At 37.8% G+C, this 26799-nt stretch overlaps 1 protein-coding gene across 4 annotated transcripts; it reads right to left on the bottom strand.

Moving 5' to 3' along the window:
• Positions 1-261: 261 nt before the first annotated feature.
• On the bottom strand, positions 262-26799 carry TMEM156 (transmembrane protein 156). 4 transcript variants are annotated; one of them, XM_042053347.1, is made up of 7 exons: positions 26662-26799; positions 22051-22335; positions 20442-20690; positions 18269-18376; positions 15032-15139; positions 9271-9374; positions 262-1557 (listed from the first exon to the last, which is right to left on the bottom strand). In XM_042053347.1, the coding sequence occupies exons 1-6, from the start codon at positions 26759-26761 to the stop codon at positions 9274-9276; spliced, it is 951 nt and encodes a 316-aa protein (XP_041909281.1). In that variant the 5' UTR covers positions 26762-26799; the 3' UTR covers positions 262-1557; positions 9271-9273. The 4 variants fall into 4 exon arrangements, with proteins under 4 accessions (XP_041909281.1, XP_041909282.1, XP_041909284.1 ...); XM_042053348.1 differs by having other exon boundaries at positions 15032-15136; XM_042053350.1 differs by having other exon boundaries at positions 22051-22156; positions 26662-26748.

Below are 26799 nucleotides of genomic sequence, written 5' to 3'. Positions count from 1 at the left end.
AGGCAGGTTATAGGCAGCAAGAATAATAATAGAATTAAATTGTAGGAGAAAGAAAATTAAATTGGGGTCACAAGAAGCAGGGCTATTCCTATCAAGATCTCTGGATTACTGAAGGGGAAGTGATAGATAGCTTGAATCACTTGAAGCATTTAAACACTGACCAAAATGGCCTTAGCAACTCTGTAGTGATTTGAGACAAATACATCTCTTCATATGTAAGTTGCTCTCTATAATAAGAAAAAAACACCCAGAAACAAATTGTGAGAGGTTTACTTCATACGCTGTATTAAAAACTCCACTTCTGAAAAGCATTATTACCACAGACAAACAATAAAAAGCCCCCAAATCAAGAAAGCATTTTTCTCTTATTTTTTTTAATAAGATGGTAACAAACAATAGAAACAAATGCTTCAGACTTATCCAACTAATTATAAAAAATTCCACATGCCCTCAAATCATTCAGAAACTAATGTTCACAACTATTCCTATTAAATCTGAACTGCTCGGTGTAGACTGGAAAATGCAATTTCAGAAAGCTTCAGGAGGGGGAAAGGCTGTATAAATGTATTAAAGGAATGGAGGTAATGAAGTATTAACTGGATGCTAAATTTCTGCCTGTCATGTTTGCAATGGGCAGTTTACAACCTGTTCATCCTGATGGATTTAGCACAAGGGAGCCTGAAGTCCTGGCAATTTCTGTGTCTGCCTAGTATTTGATGGCTGAGCTGTACCTACAAATCATGTGTTAGCACCGAAGGAGTTTGGGACCCTGCTCAGCCCAAACAGCTCCATTGCACTCAGAGGAGCAGTAGTAAATCGAAAGTAAGGAAAAGTTCCAAGAGATAATGAGTCTGAATGCTAATGACCCAAGCTAGTACAAAAGATGGAAATGCAATTTCTCAAAAAGTACAAACCCATTTAATGTCTTAATGAGTTTTTAAAAACCATAATAATGATTTTGCGACTTGAAGCCAAATTAGTATTTTTCCACATTTTTTTCTTTATCCACTAAGATATTGCCCAAATTATGACGGTCTTCCTGGTTTACTGCAGAAACAAACATGCTTGCTGCAGAATTCTTTCCTTCTGTAATGCTTTGGCTACCCTTCTCAACGGCCAGAAACTGTATCTTTCAGGTATCTTAGTCATCTAGAGCATTAAGTAGGTTGAAAATTGTGCTCATTTCATGAAAGTAGAGGATAATTCCTGGCTTTATACAAACTTCTTATCCTATGGAATATATAAAATAAATTTCTGCCCTGATAAAGAAATGTAATTATCACAAGGATTGTCTCACAACCATGTATGAATCCTGAATGAACAGAAAATAGATGTGAAATCTGTACTCGCCTATCGAAGTTGTTTCTACAGCAAAACATGTTTGTCTATCATTCATATGATGGACAAAATGGAGCTTGTCAACTAAAATGCATAATTGGCATTCCCATGAAAAGATGGATAACATGGCTCCCCAAGCTGGAGATGGGGATGCTTTCTTCTGTGGTGTATGATGTGTCTTCTTTCATCCAGTAATGCTGTTATTTCAAATGGTGATACCTGAAACAAAAGCAAATAGTAGCAGAAAAAAAAAAAAAGAGTAGGTTAATTAGGTCTTCCCTAATTTATCTCAAATGTCATAATTTTGACTTTCACAGTAATGAATTCTCCTCTTTATTACTAAAGAAAAAACCATTGTAAGTAAAAGGCAGACAAAATAGATGATGCACATGAGATTGGAGCAAAAAGACCTGAGACTGATGCCCGACAGCTGAGTAGCGGCTCAGGTACCTGCCCCGTGAGAGCATGATACAGGAACTTGAGTGAGGCACACCAGGCCTTTACCACTTCCAGGGAAGGGAGTAATGCAAGGGTGGGCAGAGCCAGAAACATTCACCACATCCACCTGGCTGAAGTGTTCTTCTCTGCCCTACCATGCTTCCCATTCTATACTACTATACAGCAGGACAAATTTGGAAATAATGTCATAAAAGCAGCTTTTTCCACATTCTCAAGTGAAATGCTTCTCTCTAATCATCAATGACACTTTGGAATTTGGATTGCAGCTCCCAGAGCTCACAGATTCCAGTCAAGCTTACCTTTTTAGGGAACTATACAATGATGAGGGAGGGAAAGAGGAAGGTGGAGTGGAAGTACAGGATTTCTGAACTTCTAACTTGCACACTGAGTAAAAAAGCAAATATAGCTTGTCACCCATTCTGGTAGCTCCCATAGCTGCAGGCCCGATTACAACATCGGTCTACATTTTCTTTTACATGATAGGAACTGGGTTCAGAAGTGTTCCTTGGCTGTGAAATCGTACTGGAGGCAGCAGCTGCTGCTGAAGTGAGCTAGAAAATGGCAAGTGTAGGCAGGATACACTGCATCAAAAATTGATGCCAGCTAATGGAGTGGTGGGTTTAAACAGCCTGCACAGTGCCCCTTTTACAGTCCAGTTCTGCCAGCAAGCAGGAGTGCTTCCCTTGGAAACCCTTCGTGTCTCTTTTGGAGAGAAACACATCCTGGCATGCATTTAGTGCAGAACCCAGTAATTGTGCCAAAGTACCCTGGAATGTGCTCAGCAATCTGATTCTGTGAGCTCTTCTGTGCTGAGAGGAGTTGTCATTCTAATGTATCATTAAGACCAGAATCTCTTATGGAAGCAGAAACAAAGGGAATTACCTTTCATGATAGTTAAAAAATAAATACAAAATAGAGTGCATACAGTTCTGAAAACAATTTCAAGCTGCATGAGGGCATAAATCATAGAATCACAGTCATCAACAGGAATTATGGTATAAAAAATGAAGTCATACAAAAACAGCCAACCAGCAAAGCCAGTAGGTCAGTACCAGTAGGAACTTCTCCCTTCAGCAGGTTCACACCAAATTTTATGATAACTTTAACCACAGTACTATCACTTCAGAGCACTGAAATTGTGCTTTTCAGAAAAACTGTCAAAAGGATAGTTGGAAGGATCCAGCAATTTAAAATCACACCTACTGTTCTTCACAAATACCTGCATGAAAACAGCTTAACTGTAATCTTCCTCTCACTCTTGAGCACACTTGTTACATGCCTTTGCTAGCATGTCTTATGAGTTTCACTGTTTTCTCTGCATAATTTCTGTCTTCTGTTGTTTGTGTGGGTATCTTGCTTGAAGACAGATGAGAGATTCTTTTAAATATGAAAACATTTTTGTAAAGCCACAATCATGTAAGCAAAACAGGCAAAGAATATTTTTAGTTGCACTTTCTGTTTGTGCTACTAAGTTCAGCAATGATGGCATTTAAAGACCTCTTCAGGAAGGCAGCAGGGGCATGAGCCAAAGCCCAGGTAATACCCTAGGTGGGCCTGCACTGAAATTTCCTGGCATTAGACTGGAATATGCACAATCAAATTTCTCATTTCCTAGGGGAGTGTTTCATTAGAAAATGATGATAATCTGAATGTTGTTGGATAAGAGTCAGCTTCTCATACACTTACTTACTGATCTCTTGTGCCACTCTTAGGGTACTCGTAGAGGGTTTCATGCCCACACGTTTCTCAGATTGTAGGGGTGGAAAGCAACCCATCAAATTCTTCTATTTTACAATTTCTTTGACAGAGGTTTTGATCTTTTTAGCCATACTAACCATGTGTTGTCCCTTCCAGTAACCTATCATCTACCTTATGTTCCAGTTTTATAATCCACTTCACCTGAAGATAAGATCATGCCTTAAATTCTATATTCACTGGAGACCAACTTGTCTTGTTTAACTGTACAGCTGCACTGTCACTCAGAAAGAAATACAGAGACGTGAAGCACCTTATGTGTTCACGGATCTCAAAGCTCTTTATAAAGACAGATGGCAAAAGTCAGTGTACTAAAAACCATTGGCAGTTGCTGATGTGGAACTTTTATTAGCTTTTATGCAGCCTTTGACAAGTCTACCAGTTTTATTTTAAAAATTAATGGGATGTAGGATACAAAGATTCTTTTATCTTGTCCTTGTGGCATTGATTGTCAAAGAGATTGATGCAGTAAATAAAATGTTTGAGTGATAGTGACCAGTTTGTGTGAATTTGGTCTAGCATCAGCCCAGAGCATAACACTGGGCACTTTCAAGGAAAAAAACCAAACATCCACAACAGTTGGCTTTAAGACACTTGAGTTTTTCTTCTTTCTTTCCTCATAAAATGGCAGCATTTCATCCAGGAGCTGTCAGGTATCTGTCTCTAATTTCCCCAAACAGAACACTGTTCTCTCCCTAGTCATTCATGAAATCTATTAATGCTGACTTTGATTCAGAGAATACCGTGCTGCTTCCCCTTAAACAGGCAGAGAACAGTGGTACTGCAGGAAAGGGTTCACGAAGGGTTCATGAAGTTTCTCTTCATGCTATAAACACGTGGCTTTTATTCTGCCCTAATCACTCTAAGATCGAAGTGCAGCTTTGGTGTGCGAGAGGCCTGCACAGTCAGTCTGCCCAGACTCCACGTGGCCCCACCCGGGCGAAAGACGGTTTGTCACAAGGGCAGGACGCTGAGGGAGAGTCACTCCTTGAGGCAGGTTTCTTTAAGCCTCCAAGGGGAAGTTTAGCCAAAACCTTCCCTATTCAAAAATGATTTCAGAGATAACCATCAACATTCAGAGATAACCATATTTCTGAATGCTCTAGCACCTTTATCTTGCGTATGGGTATGGTGATTTGGCTCTTACTTGCCCAGTTTCATTTCTTACTTCAGCTATTCTTTGCCCCCACTATTCTTTGTTTAGGCAATGGCCATTGAATCAAGCACATTCAGAAGTGTTAATCCTCATGGCATTTTACAGCTGCTGAAAAGAATAGTTTACGCAAGAAGCGTTCTTAAAGTTAAAAGTACCAGTTGATGCAAGCAGAACTTTGTTAAAAGCACTGCACAATCTCTGTTTTAGCTGAGGACAAACAGTTCTTTCTTACCACACTGCAAATTAGTAAGGAGGTGTCATTAGGAGAGACAGAAAAGTTGTGTCTCCAGAGCCTTATTCTAGCATGCTCTAACCTGAACTGCATTGCCTCTGAATGCAAATATTAGCCCTGAATAAAATGTTCATGTTTCCAATCTAAATAAAATTAGGGTAATTAATGTTACAGCCTTCTGACAGCACTAAGGAAATACATTGACAACTGTCGTATGTTGTCCTGGTTCTGGCCAGGACAGAGTTAATATTTCGCAGGAGCTGTGAGGGGATGAGCCTGGAGCTGTGTAGGTGTGGCTAGCAGATTATTCCGTACCACCTCAAGTCATTGTCAGGAGCGGGGATAAGGGACTCATGCTTCCAAGGAGAAGGGTGTTCCTTCCAGTGGGGAAAAGCCAGTTAGTATTGTCCCAGGCTTTCCTTGTAAATTGTTTCCTTGTCTACACCTTTGGTTAATCTCATTGCTGTTTCCACTAAATTGTTTGTATCTCAAATCATGATCTTTGCCTTTGCGCTTCCAATTGGAAGGGAGGGCAGCTAGTTTTAGTGGGTCTACTAAACTGGAAAATACCATTCCTAAACCACCACATATGTAAAGAGACGACTGTCTTAAAACACTTGAGGGACACGGCTCATTCATTTTTTTCCAGGGCAGTTGCTAATATGGTAGTTTAATGAAAAATGGCAGAAACAGAAGATTCTTACCTTTGGTACTCAAGTTGTAGTAGTTACCGTGAAAATACACAGAGACATTAAGTGATCTATGCTGAAGAGAATCACCTTTGGCAAAGGCACAAGTGCAGAAGTTGGTGCATTTCTTATTAGCTGAATTAGCTATCAACGTGATAGTGAATAACAATGCAGTTGGGTGCATTTCTGTGTGCGCACACAGATAGATACACCACACAACGGGATCTAAGTATATTGATAAACATGGCAACACATGTATGGTCATACGTTTATCAATATATTTGCATTTTATAATCAACAGTATTGCCTTAAATCAAAGGACTTTAAAAATACATTTATAGAAAGAAATGTCTTTTTCTGTCATAAAAAGAAAAACAGCAGAAAAGTGCAATGTGTAATTGATTATTGATATCTCTCTCAATCTACTAGTAGAGTATTTCACTGTTGCAGACTTGAGCAACAAGCACAGAATAGGCAAATAGGTCTCTCCTGACCATTACTGTGGCTAAAAACTCTGTTTTTCAGCCTTTCATCTTTCAATGCGTTGTGTTAAGGGCCACTGCTGAGGCCGTCAGCACCTTCTCCAGCTCATTAGCAATAATGATCGTGATCAGAGTGATCCTCACTTTTACCTTTCCTCCTCCTCTCAACTGCTGTTACACCTACCACAGCTGCTGTGTAGGTAGTCTCCTGACAGAGAAATCACTCTGTGCTGTGGTTAATGATTTCTCTAAGTGCAGCTCTAGCTGGCTGGAGATGAGGACAAGTATAACTCATTTTGCCTGTCTGATTCAGGGCAGGCATTGAGGTAACTCTTACCAAACCAGACAGAAGCCAGGTTTGAGGCAGGGAAGGGCAGCCATTAACAGCATCCCTAGTGGAGCTCTCTCAGGTTTCTAGCTCTGCCTAGAACCCTTCCTTATCTGAGGCTCTTGTATCAGTGCTCTGAAATTCATGGGCTTCAGGGGAGCAGCTGTCAGTGATACAAAGATGACGGGTTTTGATCAAGAAGCTCCCTGGTACATACTTCTCTTATCCACCCCACCTCCTCCTTCAGAGGAAAACCCACACTTCATCAAGCTGATGTAGTCTAGAACTGTCTTTGGCAATTCTGGGAATTCAATCATTTTGGCATTAGTTCAGCCTCAGTACTCAGCCTTCATGTACGGTACATGTAACACAGCTTCTCCCGGTTGAGAGAAGCCCCACTGAGAATGCTGCTCCCTTTGGCAGCATTCTAGAGACTTCACAAAGACAAACCCAGCATTCATGCAAAAAGCAGATCACAATCTCCTTCCCTAGCTGCAATAACCACGAGTACTCATAGCTAGCAAGCTTTCCTGGAACTGAGCCACCCACAGACACAAGCAGTAACGAGCTGGATCTGACCTTATCAGATGAAGGGAGAAGAAGGGGGGTTTTTGCAGGAAGTGAAGCAAAACTAAAGCAGAAAGTACTTTTTATTATTTTCACAGTGTTTAGCTCTGAGACAGTATTCCTTTAAGAAATGTATTCAAAACATAACATGATGAAAGGCAAGATCTAAATCTAACTTTCTGCCTCTGCAGCCACATCCTTTAGTAATATTTCCACACAATGTCATTTACCATTACAATTTACAGAGTATTCAGTATTATTCCCACATATCACATCTGGATTTCACCTCACTGCCAGCTGTCCCTCTGACAGGAAGACTATCTGGAAAAGCAAGCCTGCTTCTGTACAGCACTGAACAAGGCTTTTGGGGTTTCTCAAGATACCTAATCTTTTTCTTTGTCACTCACACAGAGATTGAGGAAAGGCATTAATTAATCCCAAAATATCCTGGGTCTTGTATATTATCTCACAGAACAACCAAAAATCTGAAAAGCTGTTCCATCTCTTCTTTCTATCCTTTAGGTCATAACAGTTAAAGTAATAAAAGCAAAAGGTCATTGCAACAGTTACTCCCCACCACTAGCAACACAAAAGTTAAATTTGTATGGGAATGAGCAATGACCTTTTTCCTCTTGCTTCTAAAAGATGAGTTTTAGGTGAATGCAACATCCTGGAAGAAGAACAGAATTAACAAAGCATGCTAATGATCAGCCATAGTACTGTGTAAGTGAAGGCACTGAATACAGGAGAGCACCTGCTTAGCAGCACATCCTGTTACAATCTTAGAAATGTCTTATTTTTAACCCAAGAGTAAAAAAACAAATTAAGGTGGGCAGGTACCTGGCAGACATGGATATGGGAAGATAAAGGTTTGCCTGAGAGACAGCTGACAGATATCAGAAAAATAAATGGTGTAGTACTGAAGTGGCTGGGAGGAACCCCTGCAGAAAAGGAAGAAGCTGCCCTAAGGAAGGGCCAGTGGGGCCTGGACAGCACCTGCTCAGTCAGAAACTGAGTCCAAATGGCAAACAGCTGAACTCAGATGATCTAAGAACTGCTCTCAGTTATGTCACAGAGTTCCCAAATCATGTTATCTCTTTGTGTCTCCTGATGTCCTCATTTTAAAATAATAACAATAACAACAACTTCTCATCTTTGTAAGTCTTCACAAGGTCTATGGATGACAATCACTTAAATAGGGGTCAGTATTTTTAATAACTATAATATACTATCCTATAACCCAGCTAGTCTCATTCAAACACCAAAAAATTATCTAGCTCAGTTATTAATTTATTGTGGAATTACCTCATCTTCTGTCTGCAAAGCTGTTCAAATTTTTTTCTTTAGCTCTGTTCTCAATGTACAATTTCATCTTCATGGTTCCACATGAAGAACAAAAATCAAACTGCTCTTCAGTACATCAATTTTTTAACACGATAAAAAGATAGCATGATGTGATATTGAGTTTCCAATAAAACTCCACCCAATTTAAATAGAAATGTAAAAGAACAATCTCCTCAAGCTTTTTAACCTAAAAAATTCACCACACCATAGTACCATACGTGCAAGTAGCCATCGCCTTGTCTACGCACTTGAAATATTAGTCTGTATTACTTGTTCAAGTAGCATCTGTTCTGTTTCTAGACATTACTGGTATTTTCAGGAAGAGATATCACTTACTGCACATTTCTATGCAGATTTGTTTCCTTGCATCTGGACTTCCTGAAACAATTACTGCAGCACAGTGGCTGCAGAAAGTTAGGAGTGGGAGAATAGTTTTAGTTCTGAACAGAAACCAGCTTCTTGTCATTCGTTCTGACTGGTGTAAGTACAAGAGAGCAATCAATTTTTTATCTTGGGGAATTTCATAAGCAAGATATTTATTTCAAAGATGGAATTTTCTTCAGAGATCATTTGCAAATTCCTTTTCTCCTCTGCCCTTGTCAGAAACAAATATCAGCACAATGCTGAGTCTAGGACACAATATTTTACACCAGAAAAGGTGTCAGAATTTGCACCAAGGTCTGCAGGGACACACAGGGTTTAATAGACGACACATAATATTATAGATTACTTTTGGTAGCAGAAAGAAAATTGATTCTCTTTTTCTGCCACCTAGCTCTCACAAAACACATTATCCAGCTTTTTGTCTCATATACTTGGCTAGAAGAAGCAGTAATTTATTTTGCACAGATATTGCATACTATTAATTCTAAATATATGAGGCAAACCAGAATAATCAGGGTTGTAAGATGTCTACTTACCTTCTACAGCTGATCCACGTGACAGTGCTCTTGTTCAGGAATTACGGGCAGTATCTTTGTGGTCTGTGCAGGACGTGGAATCTGTTGGTTACTGGTTTTCACTATTGAAAGTTAAAATAATTTTTATCCATATTGTTAACAGCAAGTATATCTGCAAAGTGTTGAACTTGCATATGCAAGTTTGAAAATAATTGAGACCTATCTAAATACAAAACAGAGACAGACAAACAGATTTTAAGTGGGTTTTCAGTGCCCAGAGATGCAGATACTTGTCAGGAACTCCTGAAAGTACTAACCACATTTTGTGTTTAACTTCCTCTTAATACCAGTAGGACTACAACATGCTGATTCTAAATCTACCTGGGAAGCAGCTTGAAGGTAGACCAATAAATTTGTGTGAAATAAATTTGTGAATAAATTGTAGTGGAAATCCAAAAGCATGCAAATTTGAGGTTATGTGAGAGTCTCCCAAAATATACAAACCCCTACTTTTGACCAGTTAAGCAGAAACAACTGAAATTTAGAGTGTGAACTTCCTGACGCATTTTCATGTAAGGGCAGCACAGATTGCCACTCAGGCACACATGGTGTGGCCTCAGCTCACTTGTCATACACACAGGGAGAGCTACTGGGTATCACCCAGCTGTCAACAAAGATGACAGCATACCTCAGAAGCAGAAAGGGGTGAGGTGATGTCTTTAGCACACAGATCCTGATACAGTATCTCAGTGGAATACAGATAAGGAAATGCAGAGATAGCATTGTCAGGCAAACACATGCAGAGTTGTTTATCCAATGCATTTTTCAAAGAACTACTGTAGAACAGAAATAATATTTTAACTCCTGTCCCTGACTATCCATTACTTCTGTAAACCTACACATGGGTTTCTACTGAGCTGACAACTAGAGGAGAAACTGTGCCACTTATTAACTATGTGCATTCTCCACTGACTACATCACTTGGGCTTCTTTCATTACAAATGCAAGTAAAAAGTAGAGTTTGCATCTTGGCAGCTGAAAAGCAAAGTCTTATTTTTACTGGGGTAGTTTTAAAAAAATAACAATGGATCTTGTTTCATCCTCAGGATGAACCTGGAGAGAAAGGGAATATATGCTGATATACCCTTCTGTGCCTCTGTGCAACAGTGTTCTGTATGCATGCAAACTGAGCAGAGAAAAAGTCCTTTGTGCATCAGTGCTCTATGGAAAGCATACAGGGGCTATAAAAAGCTCCCTAAAGTTAGCTGCATCCTATAGATTTTATCCTCCTTTTTATCTGAAAAAAAAATTTTAAGCCCCAAAGTGGTAATACGACATCACAATTTTCTTGGAAGTGTTGCATTTCAGAAACATTTAAGTCTGTGTTAAATATTGAATACTATGAGAAGCTTTGCTTTTCCCAGCATTATTCATGAAAGTCACAGAGGCAAAGATAACTATTCAGCTATGTCAGGAACTGAGAGGGACCAGAATCAAACAGGTGATGTTTCAGTTGGCCAAGATTAAACAAATTTCTCTTTTCTTGGCTTTGCTGCTGTAGAAGGTGTGTCTTGTCTGTTCTCTTTGCTGAAAAGAAAATGTATTACGGAATACAAGGAGGAGTGAGTCTGAACTCGCTGGGATGCCAGCCCTGACACTAGTGAGCCAGCATTTGCTTCTATTTCCAACATGTCAACAAACCTGAAGGAACACATCAGAGAGATAGCAGAATTTCCCCTATTTCCTCCATTCTTGTTGGAAAGGATCTATTATTTTAATAGGATAGCACAGAAAACAATACAGGAATTCAAATGAGAGGAAATTTGTCTTGTTATTTCTTCTGTGCAAATTACAGCTGTCAAGCCCACTCATATCAAATGCTATGAATGTCACAAACCCTAAACAGTCCAGGAAACAACTGCAGGCCAGGAAGCCTGAGGTTTTACTCTCTGAATCCTGGTTGTCACTATGACCCTGCAATGTTCTTCTTTCAGGATGAGTTATAGAATTAACATCCATCAGAATTAACTTTGCGTTACTGTGAGCAAGACAAGTGAGTCCAGGAATCTAGGATTTGTATCCTAAAATGTCATGAACTAAACTTTGACTCCATGAGCCAATAGAGTATCACTGAAAATGAGTATACTGCTTGAGCAATGTAGATCAAGGTGATGCCTTAGGTTTTAACTTTTATATTTTTCAAATTCTGTACTGCTTGGTGTGTGACTCTGAAGTTTCTTGTAGCCTGTTAATTTCTGCTCTCTCATGCTAGGCAGACATAACAAAGCCTCTCCACCCCTGCTTTCCAAGGACACCAAGACTGTCCAAGGCCAAAAGTATAAACCAAAGAGCTGCTAAGGGGGGGGCAAGCTGAGGGGAAAACTGAAGATTTAATTGGAGAATTAACCCTGCTATGCAAATGAACCAAACCTGTAAAAGGGTGAAGAACTCGTGACCTGGGGTTCATCTTGGGGTCCATCTTAAGAATAGCTTCAGGCTCCCCAGGGTGTACCTTAGAAGGCCTTTCAAATAAACACCTACTTTTATTCCCTGACTCCTGTCTAGTCTCTGTTTCTAGGAGGCCTCTTAAGGCATCAAAGGCATTATGCTTGAACTAAGGCTGCCCACACAGACTGTAGAGTAATAACATGATGATTTTGACAATATGATTCCCTGTCTGCATAGTCCAGTTCTAGCACAGGAATGAGGGCATGCCTTTTTTTCCAACACATCTTAGGCCACTTTCAAAACAGAATAAAAATAAACAAGGAATGTCATTCTTACTCTATAAATTCCCATTTAGACTTTCTTTTCCTAGTGATAGGATTCTAGTAATATAAATTCCCACTTAAGTATAACCCATCTAACTATATTAATGAATCTTCCAGACCTTACTAGGCAGATTCAGCTTAGGTGTTAAATGTCCTGATTTATGCAATCTGATTCCTCTACAACTTCTTCTTGCTTTTTCTTTTTTATATAATGTAGCATACAGTTCACACGCACTGGCCTGCTCCCAACAAGTAATTTTGTGCCATGTCCCCAGGCTTATCTTTTTTTAGGATGCAGCTATGTGAGAATAACTACACTTAGTCAGTTACTAGTAATGGAAGAGTTACCAAAGTGGTTTAAGGAAAATGGGCTAAGGAAGAGGGTAAGTATAACCTTCTTCCTTTTATCTGCATCTGAGACTGCTTTAAGCAGTAAGCTGCAAATGACAGTTCAGCAGTTTCTATCTGAATTCTTTTAAAACTCTGTGGGGAATACATTCCAGGGTTTCTAATTGCCATTATTAATTTATTAAGCTGTTCTAAAGCCTCTTCAATTTAAGAAAGCTCTTCAAAGAAGTTCTTGCAATAAAATTCTCTTAAGTGGGAATCTCACTAAGATTCTCTGTAGTAAACGCAGAGCAAGGAAGTGACTTCAATGGGTTATTTTCTATGCGTTATTACCATCAAGTTCTATTTGATGAAAATGCTCTGTATCTGGAAATACCGATCAGCCACTTAAAGAATACTTACTTCTTGCACCAAAAAAAAAGTACCCTCTCTTTTTTTCCTTGTCTTGTGGATGCATTTAAGGGCAACTCTTTGTTGTCAGTTCATACAATTCAAGGGACTATTATACATAAATACAATGGCAGGACCAGCTCCAAAGTCTAGAAAATGTGCTTTGTACAACCCACAGTCTAGTGCATTCTTTTTCGGACTCACAATGTTTAGTTAACATTTATGACCAGAATGCTATAAAGCTCCCCTCTCCTCACTATATGTGCTTAATCCTTTGCAGTACTGTGAATTTGAAAGATCATAAATTTAATCCTTCCCTAGAGAACATGCTATACATTTTCCCCCTTTTCCTCTGGTCACTGGACTTAATGACAGTGATTCATGGATATAAAGCCACTAACAGTTTTACAAAACTAACATTCATGCTGTAAATTACCTTTTTGTAGCACCACAGTAACATTAAGCCAGTAATTTACTGAGCTTCCTAAGAATTCACTCCCATTCTCAAAGTATAGGCTTCCCTCTTTTTCTTCCCTTATAATTTCTTAACTTCAAATAACCTTTTAGTAGCGCCTATACATCTTTTCATCTATATGATATACTGTCATATTCTCTCAAGTACTCATTACTGTGTTTCCAGGGTGATTGTATTGTCTTCAGTGGATCTCAATGGTTGCAAAGATTGCAAGCTATGCTCTAATTACAGTGAAAATATTGTCAAGGGCTGTCAACAAAGTCATCTGTAGCTATTTATAATCCATTATCATGGTAGCAAATCCTAAGCTTAGCAACTGTGGAAAGAATAAACTCTTCATATGGATTTGACTCCACTTTAAATTATATTGGTATAAACTGTGAAATTGATTGGATTGACTGAAATTACAGTGTGTGAAACCAAAGAATTTTATATAAACAAACCCCATTATAGCAGTTCATGCAACTAAGCATCTTTCTGGATTACATGGATCGATTGTCGTGGGAGGCACTTAGAAGTGAGAATGACAGACCAGTAAGGGATTCCTATTCTCTTCAGTAAAATCTAGTAAAACTAGATTTGAATTTCCGTAGGACTCCATCATCAAAAATGCCTGGGATATACATTAAAAATGCCATTGTGAACATGTGATAAAACAGGTACGATATTAGTAAAGCTATGCAAGACAAGAGATGTCAGAAAAGTCATTCCTTTCCTGCAGAATGAAAATAACGAGCTCACAAATATATCTCAGAGGTAGCCAGTGCTTTAAGAGCAAGGAGCTAAATTGTACTCATAGGAGAGTTCAGACAGACAAGGAGCTATTCACTCTTTTCTAGGTAAAATTGAAATGCCATGAAATACTGAGTTGTAGACATAAATTATTGAGTCTCCTCTTACTCCCAAAGAACTAACAAGATAAAAGGAAAAGTACTTAAGCCTAATTAAATTTAAAACCATTTTTTTCATTTGCTGGTTTGGTATTTTTCTTGTTTTGAAGGGAGGTTAGTTTGCCATCCGGCGCTATTATTCTATATGTTCACATTAATCTTTTTAAAGGTATAGCTCCCTTCACAAAACCAGAATCCATGAAATTTATTAAAGCATTTCACTCTTTAAGCAATGTCAGTAACACTCACAGCTACAGCTGGTAATTGCCCCTCAGACAGAGAGTTGTTGCCAAATCCAATTTTCTAGAATCCAAACTTTGAGTTGAGCCATACCATTTAATTTTTCTGTGCTAAACATACTACACTCTCAGAAGACCACAATTTTTTACCTATCTGAAACTCAAAAATTGCATGTTGTGGGAATTTCACCCTAGAAAAAGGCTATGAAATGCCAGCAAAACCATTTATGGAGTCCTGCTACAGGACTCATTCCTATTCATTCCATGCTTTGGTAGGAAATTTTATCAAGAGTCACAAACACATAGAGCATATATACATGTGTGTACATCTCTGTATACTTTTCATACACACACAAAGCACTCAGCTGCCAAACCTCAAAACTGGCACACAACGTGACCAAAAATTTAAAAATTCTGTCATTAATGCAATACACTGGGAAGACTGGCAGAAGAAATCCCACATGGTATATGTAAATCTTCTTATAGTTCTGTTGTCAGAATTATATCTTTATAATAAAAAAGCATTTCCTTAATATAAGCCAGATAAAATTTGTGGTAGCTTTGAAACAAACCTGAAGCATCTCTTGATAAGAGAGTCTTAAAATGTCTTTCTTGACCTCTGCACATCTCAAGATTTATTAAAATTTATTTTACTTTTATATTACTTACCAGGAAAATGATGAATTTTAGTAGCAGATACAGTTCTTCTTGCATGTCTAGAACCCTTTCTTCTTAGGATAGTAGAAACTGATGTTGCTACTCTGTGTTTATAATCTGCTTTAAACAAAAGGTGTTAGCATCAGCCCTGATTAGAAGGAAAGCTTGTTATTATTAACACCTGTTCAACACCTTGGAAAGTGTTAAAAAAATCAGGAAGGTGTTGGAATAAGGTGATGAGGAAAACCAAGGGCCAGATAATTTGTATTTTCCTGAATGGAATTTTCTAGACAATCCATTCAGGTTTATCCCTTTCAAATTATTCCTTGCCTTTATCTGGTACTGTGTACCTTGAACAAATTTTGGAAGGATATCAAAAAAAGTACATGTTTCAGTACAGGTTTGGACTCACACTGCTGACAGTGTAGTATCAACGATGGAGTGTACTGGCATCCTAGGAAGCTGACAGATTCCTTGCTAGTGTGGAGTGTTCATCTTGGAAAGCACAGCCTGAGAGCAAGCTCCACACCACTGACAAAAGATAGAGCTGGATAGGGCACCTCTGGCTGTTCCTCAGCACCCAGTTCATAAACTCTCAGTCTTTCCATCCTTCTGCTGCTCTCTAAATACTGTGCTCTCAGTGGGTTTATTGCAGACGGTTGTGCAGCTGTTATGGTTAGCCCTGTTCAGCTGTGACTGCAGTCCAGGGCTCAGCCAGCTTCTGGTGACAGGCTCACTCCAGCTCTCTGTAACAGAATTCATTTTTATCTTTTTCCTTTGAGAACACTAAGAAATTCATTCAGTTAAAATTATTTAGGTCATGATTTTTTTTCACGAATAGCCAGTGGAGATCTAAAATGCTGAAGCCCCAAGTGTACACTGTAACAGTTAATGTCAATGGAAGTTCTGGAAGTGTTTGTGAGACAAGATTGGAAGGGAAAAGGCAAAACAATTAATTTCTAGTTTAGGGCCTTTGCAATGGATCGATTGTAACCTCCACCAAGTTTATTTGGATATTTTATTTTAGGCACTCATGAAAATAGCTTAATGAGTTGGAGAGTCTCAGAGTCTACCTGGCAGAATATCTTGCAAGGTCTCAAGAGGAAATTAATAATTCCACATTTCTTGACAGCTTTCAGTGGTGCTCAGAAATTAAGAGAAAAACTACTAATTGAATTATGGCTGGAAAAATTCATAACAGCTGTTTTAGGAACATAGTAATGTTCTGCTCTCTTCTCTGATCACCACTGAAAAAAATGAGTGCATAGACTTGCAATGAAAGGCGGCATCTTAATATATACATACAAACCTTAAATTTTCTTTTTTATGTGCTTGCCTTTTTATGAATAACATAATGATGTCGGTTATGATGTTATATATTATAAATTTAACTCATAAACCCACTTTTCCTCAATTAACAGAAAATGTATCCTCAAAGCAAATAAGTAATTAGAAGCCTCAAAAGGGCATCTTTTCCTCCCTGCTTGTGTTCACAATGATTCTGAAAAACCTGAATTTAATAAAAAAGTGACGTTTAAGAATAAAAGTAGTAAATCATTAATCCTCACTAATTACAGTTCTGCTTTAAAAATAGGATGCTATGACAAAGCATAGAAAATCAGAGACATGACATTTATAAGTAGTTTTCAAATTACAAATAAAAGTCCTTTAGATTAGAGCACTTAATAGCCCACTTATAAGTTCTAATTTACACTTTGTGGGGTTTTTATATACATAAAGTAGGTCTCAGAATTTGGTTCTAGCAATAAGCAAAATATCATGTATTTTAAGCAAGATTACCTGGCAAGCAGTTTCTTTCTTTGGGGCGGAGGGGTACAAACTTGACATCTCAAGCAACTATTTTGCTTATTCTTTAAAAATATAGGCATAACGTATTTACATTATGCAAAAAATCACAGGAACATTTTGGGTATGGGTACTCTTCTTCCTTCTGTTCAGTTATGATTAAAGCTAGACTCCAATTGCTCTTTCATTACAAAACTGCCTGTGCATACAGCAAGGATGATCAGGGGAATGGATTTGGCTTACCATTCATTCTATAACCCCTGTGCCCAGGGTCTCCTTTCACCACCTCTGACCTACAGTGGGAATGGACACCTGCCTGGGAATAGCAAGTAAATGCTGGCTGTCTGGAGGCGTTCTGCCCTCTCAGGGCTGACACACGCAGAAAGTCTCTGGAATCTGCTGTGAAAAGCACCTAAGAGCTATTCCCTCAGGTAACAGCTTAAGTAATACTCTTTTTCACAGTGATGAAAGGGAGTGTGCTCCCAGTACCACCTGCCTCTGACTGGGGAAGAGAAACAAGGACCAGCAGCTGACAAGCGGTCAATCTTCTGCGCTGTTTTTGTGCAGAAGACTTTACCTTGATTGCTCAAAGGTCTCAAGCTCAGGGTACTCCTACAATTTTGTTCTTGTTTTGTTCATTGTATATTGCTAGAAAAAATACTGTAAAACTGATTTCAGCCTGTATCCCAAGAGAATTGCATAGGAAGAGTCTGCCTTGGCTGAAGGAATATTGTAGAAACAATTGTTTCAGTCTGGGAACTAATGGCAAGTTCTCTCATAGCAAATTTCTAATCACTTGGAATAGTCAATAGTGATGGTTCAGAAATCACAGCAATGTTTTCTTTGCTGAAATAATAGCAAAGCGATGAAATGTTATCTGAGCTTAATTCAGCTCTGGGCTTACGAAGGCACACCTTGGTTGCCCTGCATGGGATTACACCACCAATTAATTTGAATAGCCAGTTTTTAGGACAGACAGATGAGTGTATATCTCCTCATATCTATCCTGTAATTTTTCGTGACTGTCACCTAAATAAAGCATCTTAAGGGAGGAAAGGGTATTTCAATTCACTTATACTGGTCATTGGCATTTCTGCTTAAAACCTTCCACGAAGTTTAACAGTAGTTGTTTCATCTACTGAAATCAGTGTGAAACCAGAAGTTCATATCACTGAGCCACCAAGCATCTGTCAAAAAATCCGCATTTAATTTGCCATCAACAAGCTTGGATTTGCATCCACAATTTTTGCATCCACCAAAGAGGTGAGAGGTGATACTATCAATCATCTGAGTACTTCAGTCAGTCTCTAAGAAGCTTTTACCATTTGACAATCAAAATATCAATGTCTGAGCTACAGTAATAACACTTTTGTTATTATAAATTAATATATTTTTACTTGCATAGAAATTTAAATCAATGCAGATGAACATTTCGTTACTTACAGTTTTGTTTACTTTCTTGAACTATTTTGTAGATGACAATTGAAATAGTAAATACAAAAACTACTGAAATCATAGTCAGCCAAATGATCTTCGTCGTACACATTGGATCTGTCCATAAAATGTACAAGAGAGAAAATTAAGCAGCAAATCACTGGCAGAGAAAAGCAGAACATTCCATCTTGGTAGCTTTTTGGATTATGCCTATCCCCACAGATAAAAACAAAACAAAACAAAACAACAAGAAAAAAGAGATTTTGCCTTTTTCTTTCAGCCTTCTCTCTTTTTTGATATTAGGTTTCCTGTCTAGAATTTAGCTTAATTTTCACCTGTATGTATCTCCCCACAGCTGAAATAGATACAGGTGACTAAATGAATGAAAACTTTTCAACTCAGCCAGTGAAAATGCTTCAAAGATCAACATTTATATTTCAGGTAGAACAAGGGTAATACATGTGCCCTCTGTCTGGATAGAGCATGGAAGGAATTGGTCCATGGTCCAACATTAGCCTGTACTGGCATTCTTAACCTCTTGGTTCATCTCCATATATGAGAGAAGGCAAGATTCTACATATAGAAATTTTCTTATAAAAAAGTGAGGAAATGCCCCCAACAGGAGCCCTCTGGGGAATTCCTTTAATGAAAGTTGCCTTGAGGGAGAATCAGATGGGACTGGATGCAGGATGTAAGCTACTCTTTCAGACAGCAGCTGCTGCAGAAATGCACCCATATTCCACAGGGAATTAGTTCAGTAACTAGTACGAGTCAGGACTATATATGACAAAGAAAGGATGAGGAGAACTTTCCTCTCGGGTTGTTTGAATGGCCTTTCAAACTTCTTTGGCAGCTGCATGTTAATGCACACTTTAGCACTGTCAAATAACTGTTTTTAAAAACAGCTATATTACTATGACTCATAAAAATCCAAATTACAGACTGTAGCCAAACCACTGTTTCCCTTTCCTTGACTTAGAACAGTATAATTAAACCTACTCTGACTTCCCTTGTATCTTCTCCATCGAGAACTCATGAGGCAAATGCCAACAACCCCATGGCTCTTCCTTCCTAATTTAGAACTAAAAATATCTTTTATACAGTAATCTAGGCTCCTTTTAAACAGAGCACTCTGCCCCATCTTGTAGCAGCTTGTAATGACTTGAGTATCAGCCCTGAGCACCTCTTCAGCTTTGTTTTGAAGTAAAGAGAAAAAAAAGGCATGTTGTTGATTTTTGTTGCAAATATGAGGTAACTACTACCCAGGTAAATCAGTATTAGCAAAGCGTGGTTAGCACCTAGTATTGACACAAGTTAGCAGGGTAAGGTACAAATTATGCTCCTCTCATGGCTAGACACACTTACTTAAAAAAAAAAAAAGAAAGAAAACAAAGCAAAAAAACCCAAACAATCCTAAGCTGCCCTTTCTTCTCTAGGATTTTCCCTGGACTTGTTTAACATAGATTAAGCCAACTCTAAAAAACCTTTTTTTTTCCAGCAAAGGTACAGCATAAAATGCATGTGCTGTGCAAAACCAAATGAATGTAATAATTCAGCAATTTCCAAATTACAAGTGTTGCATATAGACAGAATGGAAGCCCTGACCACGGTCAGGCAATCAGACAAAACCTCCTGCAGCACAAAGAGAAATACGAAAAGCTGACCTTTGTCCTCCGGGAAAACTAAGCTTAGTTCAGTGGAAGATTTAGCTTTTAAGCATACCATAGTAAGGCTATGTAGTAGGATATTGCAGTACAACATTAAGAATGGTCAAACCTATCTCCTGGTTCTTCTACCACTGCAGTTAACAGGCATTTTAAAATTTACCTCCAAGACAACAGGGTTATTCCATTATTGGAAAAGGAAAATTATATTTCCAGGTTTTGTCACATGCAATTTGTGAGTCTGTTGCTGCTAAGCAAAAAACAGTGTACAGATATTTCCTTTGCTGTATTTCTTCTAGGGGGGGAAAAAAAAAAGCCACAGCTAAATATGCTTTAAATCAGTATAAAAATCATCAGTTTTCTACTAAAGATTGTTTTTTACTAAGGGATTTTCAAAATTGTATTATCTTCTTGTGAAATATTTAAATATTTTCAGATGGTTGCTGAAAGCAGAGAACTGCCTACTGGAGATTTTTTGCAAGATTTGATTTCCATTCTGACTCAGCTTTGTAACTTACATTCCATATAAGACTTCAGTTGCAGTGAAATATTCATACAGTCATTTTGGTCTTCCATCATTGCCACTAGACAAGAATGATTTAGCTGTTCTTCGGCTGAATTTCCTCCTCCGACTATGGAATTGTTGATGTGGATTTCCATCAGGTAGTTAGTATTATGCTCCACTTCTTTCTTGGAAACCGTAGTGAAATTAAAATATTTATAAAAATAAGTAACATCTTCTGTTTTCACTTCAAGTGAGCCTTTTGCTTTTGGAAATAAAAATTAAAACAAAACTGTTATACAAGTGGTAGACCAAGAGACAACTCTCAAAGAGAACAGTGAGTTCTCCGTCTCATTTGCAAAAACATGCAGGTTTCTACATCACTGACTATGAAAAAAGATGGATAAATGTATACTGTGTAAAGTTATTTTGAACAGATCCAAAGAACATTGATGATCTGTACAAGGTACATTTTTCCCCTGCAAATTATAGCCCCTTTTTGCTTTACTATCGCTTTGTTGTTGTTGTTGTTTTTGTTGTGAGTTGTCAAAGGCAACAGGCAAAAATTAGGCTATGAAAAAAGATAGAACCCAAGTAAAAGCCATATGATGACAGAGATTTGAAGTGTCACATCGTCTATCTGCTATCAGTTGCAGGAGGTCCTTGCTTCACTTCAAACCACACGAGCTGTGAGATTCGTGCTATGTTTACAAAAAGCAGGTGAGACATTGTCAAAAGTGTTAGAGTTGTACGGGCATAACTGAGATTAGAGGTTGTCCACATATAACTTTTTATTTTTCATACTTGTTAAGACAGCTATTTTGTAACAAGAAAAATACACAGATGGAAAATAACTGAATTTCTTATATTCAGGACTTGGCCTATTGCCCCTGTTGCTGACAGTGTTAGAAAGAGGTATCTTCCTCCTCAAAGATTTCCAGATATTTGCAAGTGTATATGGCACAGAAGAGATGTGCTGCTACTGCTCTGAAAAGATGCGGGTGTTGCTACCTCTGCTCTGTATTGCTGTGCCATTCCTTAGTCAGTGCTGCCTTCTATAAAACATGTAAGGCCATTTCTGGTACTACACAGTTGTGGATAATGTAGACTACAAACACAAAAATGGTTATTTCTTACATAGTTGCCATTGGAATAGTTACCTACCGGATTAGTTCTTCAGATACTTGCTCACAACCTACCTCCATAATACCAGTAATCTACATGTAGAGTTCCAAAATGACATTTAAAAGCAAATTAGTTCTCCAGATACTTGCTCACAAGCTATCTCCGTAATACCAGTAATCTACATGTAGAGTTCCAAAATGACATTTAAAAGCAAATTCAGCTTGAAAAACTGTCAGAAAGTACAACTCCTTAGAAATAAATTAAGTACTTTAGAAAGTACTTGCTACTGACGTGTTTCACTGACAGCCAGGAATGAATGCCACTGAGAATCTGGCACAAAAATCTGTATTTTCTAGCCATTCAAAGAAAAGCTATTGTTCACAGACTTGCAAAGACCATAAAGAACCAGGAGCATACAATATTTTTAAAATACCAAATAAAAAACATGTCTTTTATTTTGTAATTAGCTGCTTCAAAATTAAGTACTTGTCTTATCCTACTTACATTTTTAGCTATTGACCCTGATCCTTGATGATCAATGTTCACATCCCTCTTGGATTCACACTCTGTCTGTTTAGGATGGGACTGTTGTTCCCTCCAGGATGACTGACAAATATATGGAATATTTTGGAAATTGGAATTATTTACAATGACCTTCAGCAAAATAGTCTGGTTTTCTCTTCTTTGTTGCACTGATCTTTTGTAAGAATTGTTAAAAGTACAAAGTGGAAATGTGGTGTTATTGGACGAACAGGTATCCATGCACAACATAATTACACTGTTAACTGTAAAAGAAAGAGTACTGTATTAGCCAGATAGTCATGGACAAGTATGTGCATAGAAGCATTATGTAGTGGATATCCCAACCATCTTACAATGAAATGCACTTTTTTTTTCTTGAGGGTTATGACAGGATGTTGAATGCATCATATGTAAGAGAAAGCAGTCTAGATGCTGGATTTTATTTGCTGAATTATATTAAAACTCTTGTAATAGTAACTGGAATTTGTGATGGTATCTAGTCACACTCCTGTTTCAAAGCTGCTCCAGTTTGACCAAAGAAGAGAAAGCACATATGTACTTCTTCAAAAGAAGAGAGAGCATGTTTAGAGAGGGAACTTAGCCCTGGAACTGTGCAGTTGCAACATTCCAGTGCAATTATGTTGTAAAGTAGCTATAACCAAAATGAAAGCTTTCTTTCTAAATTACATTGAAACCACAGAGTGAAAATACACAGAAATGCTGCTGAATCCTCCAGCCACACCCCTCACATTCTCTTATATTCAGTCAACAAACATGGATTTTAATTATGACCATTGGGTTTGATATTCATAGCCAAACTTCAGTATCAAAGTACTGTAGCTAGAGTACATGAACGCAGTTCTGGAGAGCAGCAAAAACTACATAGTTATAAATGAGTGTGATTCTGTCTTCCACATTACAGTAGGGCTTTATCATGCAAATTTTCACTTGTGTTAACTTTGAACTACTTTTTCAGCATAAAAAAAATAAAGAATAAAAAATATGTGTGACCCCAACATTAAATATGTATTTACGAATAACCACTTCCCAGAGTTGATGTAGCATTAACCTGTGTGTTGTGGCTGTGTTTCCAATTCCAGTAGTACCCTTGCATCTCTATAAAGGGAAACTTTGCATCTCTATAAAGGGAAAACTTTGTATCTAACTCCCATTATGAGCAACTGGAGCAATGTGTTCATAAATCCTTACGTATAGAGAGCAAAATACAGCCTTTAGTTGCTCCGGTGCTCAGCTGCCATCTGACCACTTCAACAGACCACCTGTGTTCACAGAGCAGCAGGCTGACCTCAGAAACAGTTCAGTCAGGGATTCCTGACAGGATACAGAAATAAAATCCAAACTCCAGTGCCAAAGTCAGTTATCTTCCCTTTACTAACACTACATCAGAGAGTCATAAACTCCTTAAAAAACATAATAAATTGAAATGTAAAACACACAGGTAAGAAAAAGTTCATTTTGATACAAAAAGAAAAAATATCAGACAAAATTTAGGCCTTGATCTTTCCCTGAGTCAAGAAAAAGTATTTTCCTCAAAATGCTTACAATCTGGCCCACACAGCAGGTCATGGAGCAGGCTTCTGAGATCAAATTCTTCCACCTGAAAGAGGCACTTGTCTGTGGAGATGAGCCAGGAGCAAAAATTGGATGCTTACTCTGCTCTCATGGCAAGCCAGGGCATCTGGGCAACCAGTCTAAAACCAATGCTACAGCTTTCAAGAGCAACTAATCATAATTCCCTAACATATCCTTTTCACCAAGGAATCTGTACGTGGACTTGGGCATCCAATGACTGGACTGTGACAGCCATCTATGTTCAGCACTGTGAAGTCCATTCTGAACTTCACAGATGTCTGAACAGCTCCAGAGCTGTCTGTGAGTCATGTTGTAGGTGCGTAAAAGGCATGTTATCTGAGTGAAAAAGGTGTGAATGTTGTCGAGGTAGGGGGGGTTCTTACCATCCTCTTGGAAGATCTCTACTGAGAAAGCAAATCAAATTACAATCTAGCATAAACAAGATCTTTCTTTTTTTCCATGTCACAGGACTGTGGCCTTTCTAAGGAGGAATACAGATTGTTGAACACTCGAAGAAGGGCTGCAACAACACTACACTTTCCCAGTGGATTGCATGGTAGACACAGAGCCATGCCATACCCATAAGAGGCTTGCTCCTTACTTCAGGACTGGGAAGCACCCTTCCAAATGTAAACATCACTCTAGAAATGTGGAAAGGTTTTTGTGAAATCTGAACACAGGCAGCCTGAATAGTAAAGAGGATTCTGAGATGAAACTGTGCAAAGTAACCCTAGGAAACTTTTATATTTAAAGACCTGCAACCACATGCTTAATGTTAACAAGTTCTGTGATTATTAAATTCTTCTATTAAACCTCTATTTACAGGGTGGTTTTTCCATATAAAATCCAAATCCATTAAAATGAAATTATTCACAGGGAAGATCAAATTTTGTAAAAAACTTGCTTCCCACTAAGAAAATCACAAATATTTCACTTTGCATGGGCTTGACTCTTTTGGATTTGATCTGCGGTATTCTGTTTTGAATCAGAGCAGCAGTGTATACAGTTGCAGTTTTTATCCTTTGGAAGCTGTAGTCACCACATAATATTATAGAGATACAAGACTGATAGTACAAGTTGGGGAATACACAAGTGATAGATTAAAGGAGATACACTCCATCAAGTAGCAGGACCCAAGGGATAGGACTGGGATTGAAAGCATCAGACTCCAAAAGGACAACCTCCTACTCTAAATCAGTGTAATTTAAAGGTTCAATGACTCGTAACCGAACAAGTGGGTTGCTTTACAAATATAAAGGAAACCTTTCACTTCTGGTAATGCTGAACTGTATTCTTTTGAATAAAATTTTAAAGGCTAGTTTTTTGCAAATTGATTTCCCCCTAAATTTCTGTTTAATGAGAAATTTCCATTTTTATTCCCTCTCCAGAATGAAAGTAAATGCTGGAATTTCCCCCGGGATGAGACATCCAGGAACTAGGAGCTTTCTGCCATTCATTTAGGAACTGCTCACAGGGGAAGAGCCAGTGATTATATTTCACATCTCAAAGATTTCCAACAACTCTGTCTGCTGAAGCCTCATACTGTAACCAGTGATTTGAAACATCTACAAAAAATTCTGTACATTTTAGGTTTGTCACAAAATCTGAAATAAAACCAGTTTTCAACAGAAGGTTTTTGATGAACCAGAGACCCAAAATCCTGAGAGATTTTGAATAAATTGTTCAACATATTTGCTTTCTAATGTAATTCAGACATCATTACACAGACTGTTACATAGTCATTTAGTTTCTAAAATATCCAAAATGCATCAATAATTCTAATTTTCCAAATATAAATCTGTGCTGCTCCAACTATAATTCTATTCTGCTCATATACTTCACAATCTTATTTTAGACATGCTGCGATTAAGACAGAATTGCAGTGATCACACTATTGCAGCCTAAAGCATGGCAAATAAGAGCAATCTAGAAAAATTATAATGGAAAAATGTAATTATTCTTTGATGTTTGACACTAAGGTTAATGTTTTCTTCTGGTAATAGTCATGTAATTGTTTATTTGCATAATCTGTGCTACAAATACTTTGTTTACTTCTTCATGGAGGTAAAACATTAATTATTCCAACATCTTAAACTGAATTATCAATGTTATGATATTCAAAACTTATGACAGCTTACCAAGTTTGTTCATTTATAAACTATAAAAATCTCTACATTATGTTCTAATTACTGATATGTCCATTCTTTATGGTTAATAAAAAAAATGTATAAGTAACCCAAACCAGATCTTTTGATACTAAATGTTTTCAGAAAATTATGTGCTTCATAAAGAAATTCTGTTATGATGCCTAAGAATATACTCTTTGTCAAAGGGATGGTTTTTATTATCATATTTATTTATTCAAAAGCTTTCTTAGGAATGGATGTGACGAAACTATTTTAAAATTAATTTACTCATGGCCTTTTAAAAAAGCACTGAATGAATAACTTGCACACATACATACTTTGCATTTATCCTAAATCCAGTTTCAGCCTTTAGGATTACAAAGAAGTATTTGGTATTTATGCTACAAGATTTTCTTTACTCAGTTACATCTGTTCCGCTCCACTTTTCATCAGGTTACCACTGCACATCTCTTTCACAGACAGCATCTCATCACCAAATAGTGTTTTACAACATTTAAGTAAAGAAACTTCTAAAAAGTTATTTTTGAAGACATGAGCACCTGCTATAAAAGAACATAAGCACTTTAACTACTTTCTTCATGATGAAGGCAGTAAAAATACAGTTGCATGGAAATAGTTACCAAATATTTTGCAGTGTACGTAAATGAATGAAAAACTGCTTTCAGATTACCACATATAATTAACTCTGTTGGTTAAAAATCTAGCAAAAAGAGTCTATATCCTTTGCAAAGTCCAAATGAGTGCAGCATCCTAACCACTGCTTTTAGGAAAGCACTGGTTGCCAGTGCCAACTTTTCAATTGCAGACTCCAGAATTAATAAAAAGTTATTTTAAAAGCTGATCACTCACCTTCATGGATTTTGAAAAATTCAGGCAAACACAAAATAAACACGGTAATTATTCCTAGTGCTAATCTGAAGACTATTGGTTTTCTCAAAAGCAAGCACATGTCACTGAAGCACTTCCACCTAGCATAGTGGTGGTAAC

Source organism: Corvus kubaryi, unplaced genomic scaffold, assembly GCF_017639235.1.
Source record: "Corvus kubaryi isolate FWS band 111438036 unplaced genomic scaffold, C.kubaryi_AGA036_p1.0 split1-131, whole genome shotgun sequence".
Classification (NCBI taxonomy): Eukaryota; Metazoa; Chordata; class Aves; order Passeriformes; family Corvidae; genus Corvus; species Corvus kubaryi.
Note: the sequence above shows the minus strand (reverse complement) of the source record. Positions and strands in the feature narration are given on the sequence as shown.

What these genes read in the sequence shown, in the direction of transcription:
- TMEM156 (XM_042053347.1), bottom strand. Translation starts at nt 26,761, where the DNA reads ATGTGCTTGCTTTTGAGAAAACCAATAGTCTTCAGATTAGCACTAGGA. An exon ending in GTCAATAGCTAAAAATGTAA is followed by an intron (nt 20,691 to 22,050) that starts GTAGGATAAGAC and finishes TATTTCCAAAAG; the next exon opens with CAAAAGGCTCACTTGAAGTG. An exon ending in TCAAGAAAGTAAACAAAACT is followed by an intron (nt 15,140 to 18,268) that starts GTAAGTAACGAA and finishes TTTTGTTTAAAG; the next exon opens with CAGATTATAAACACAGAGTA.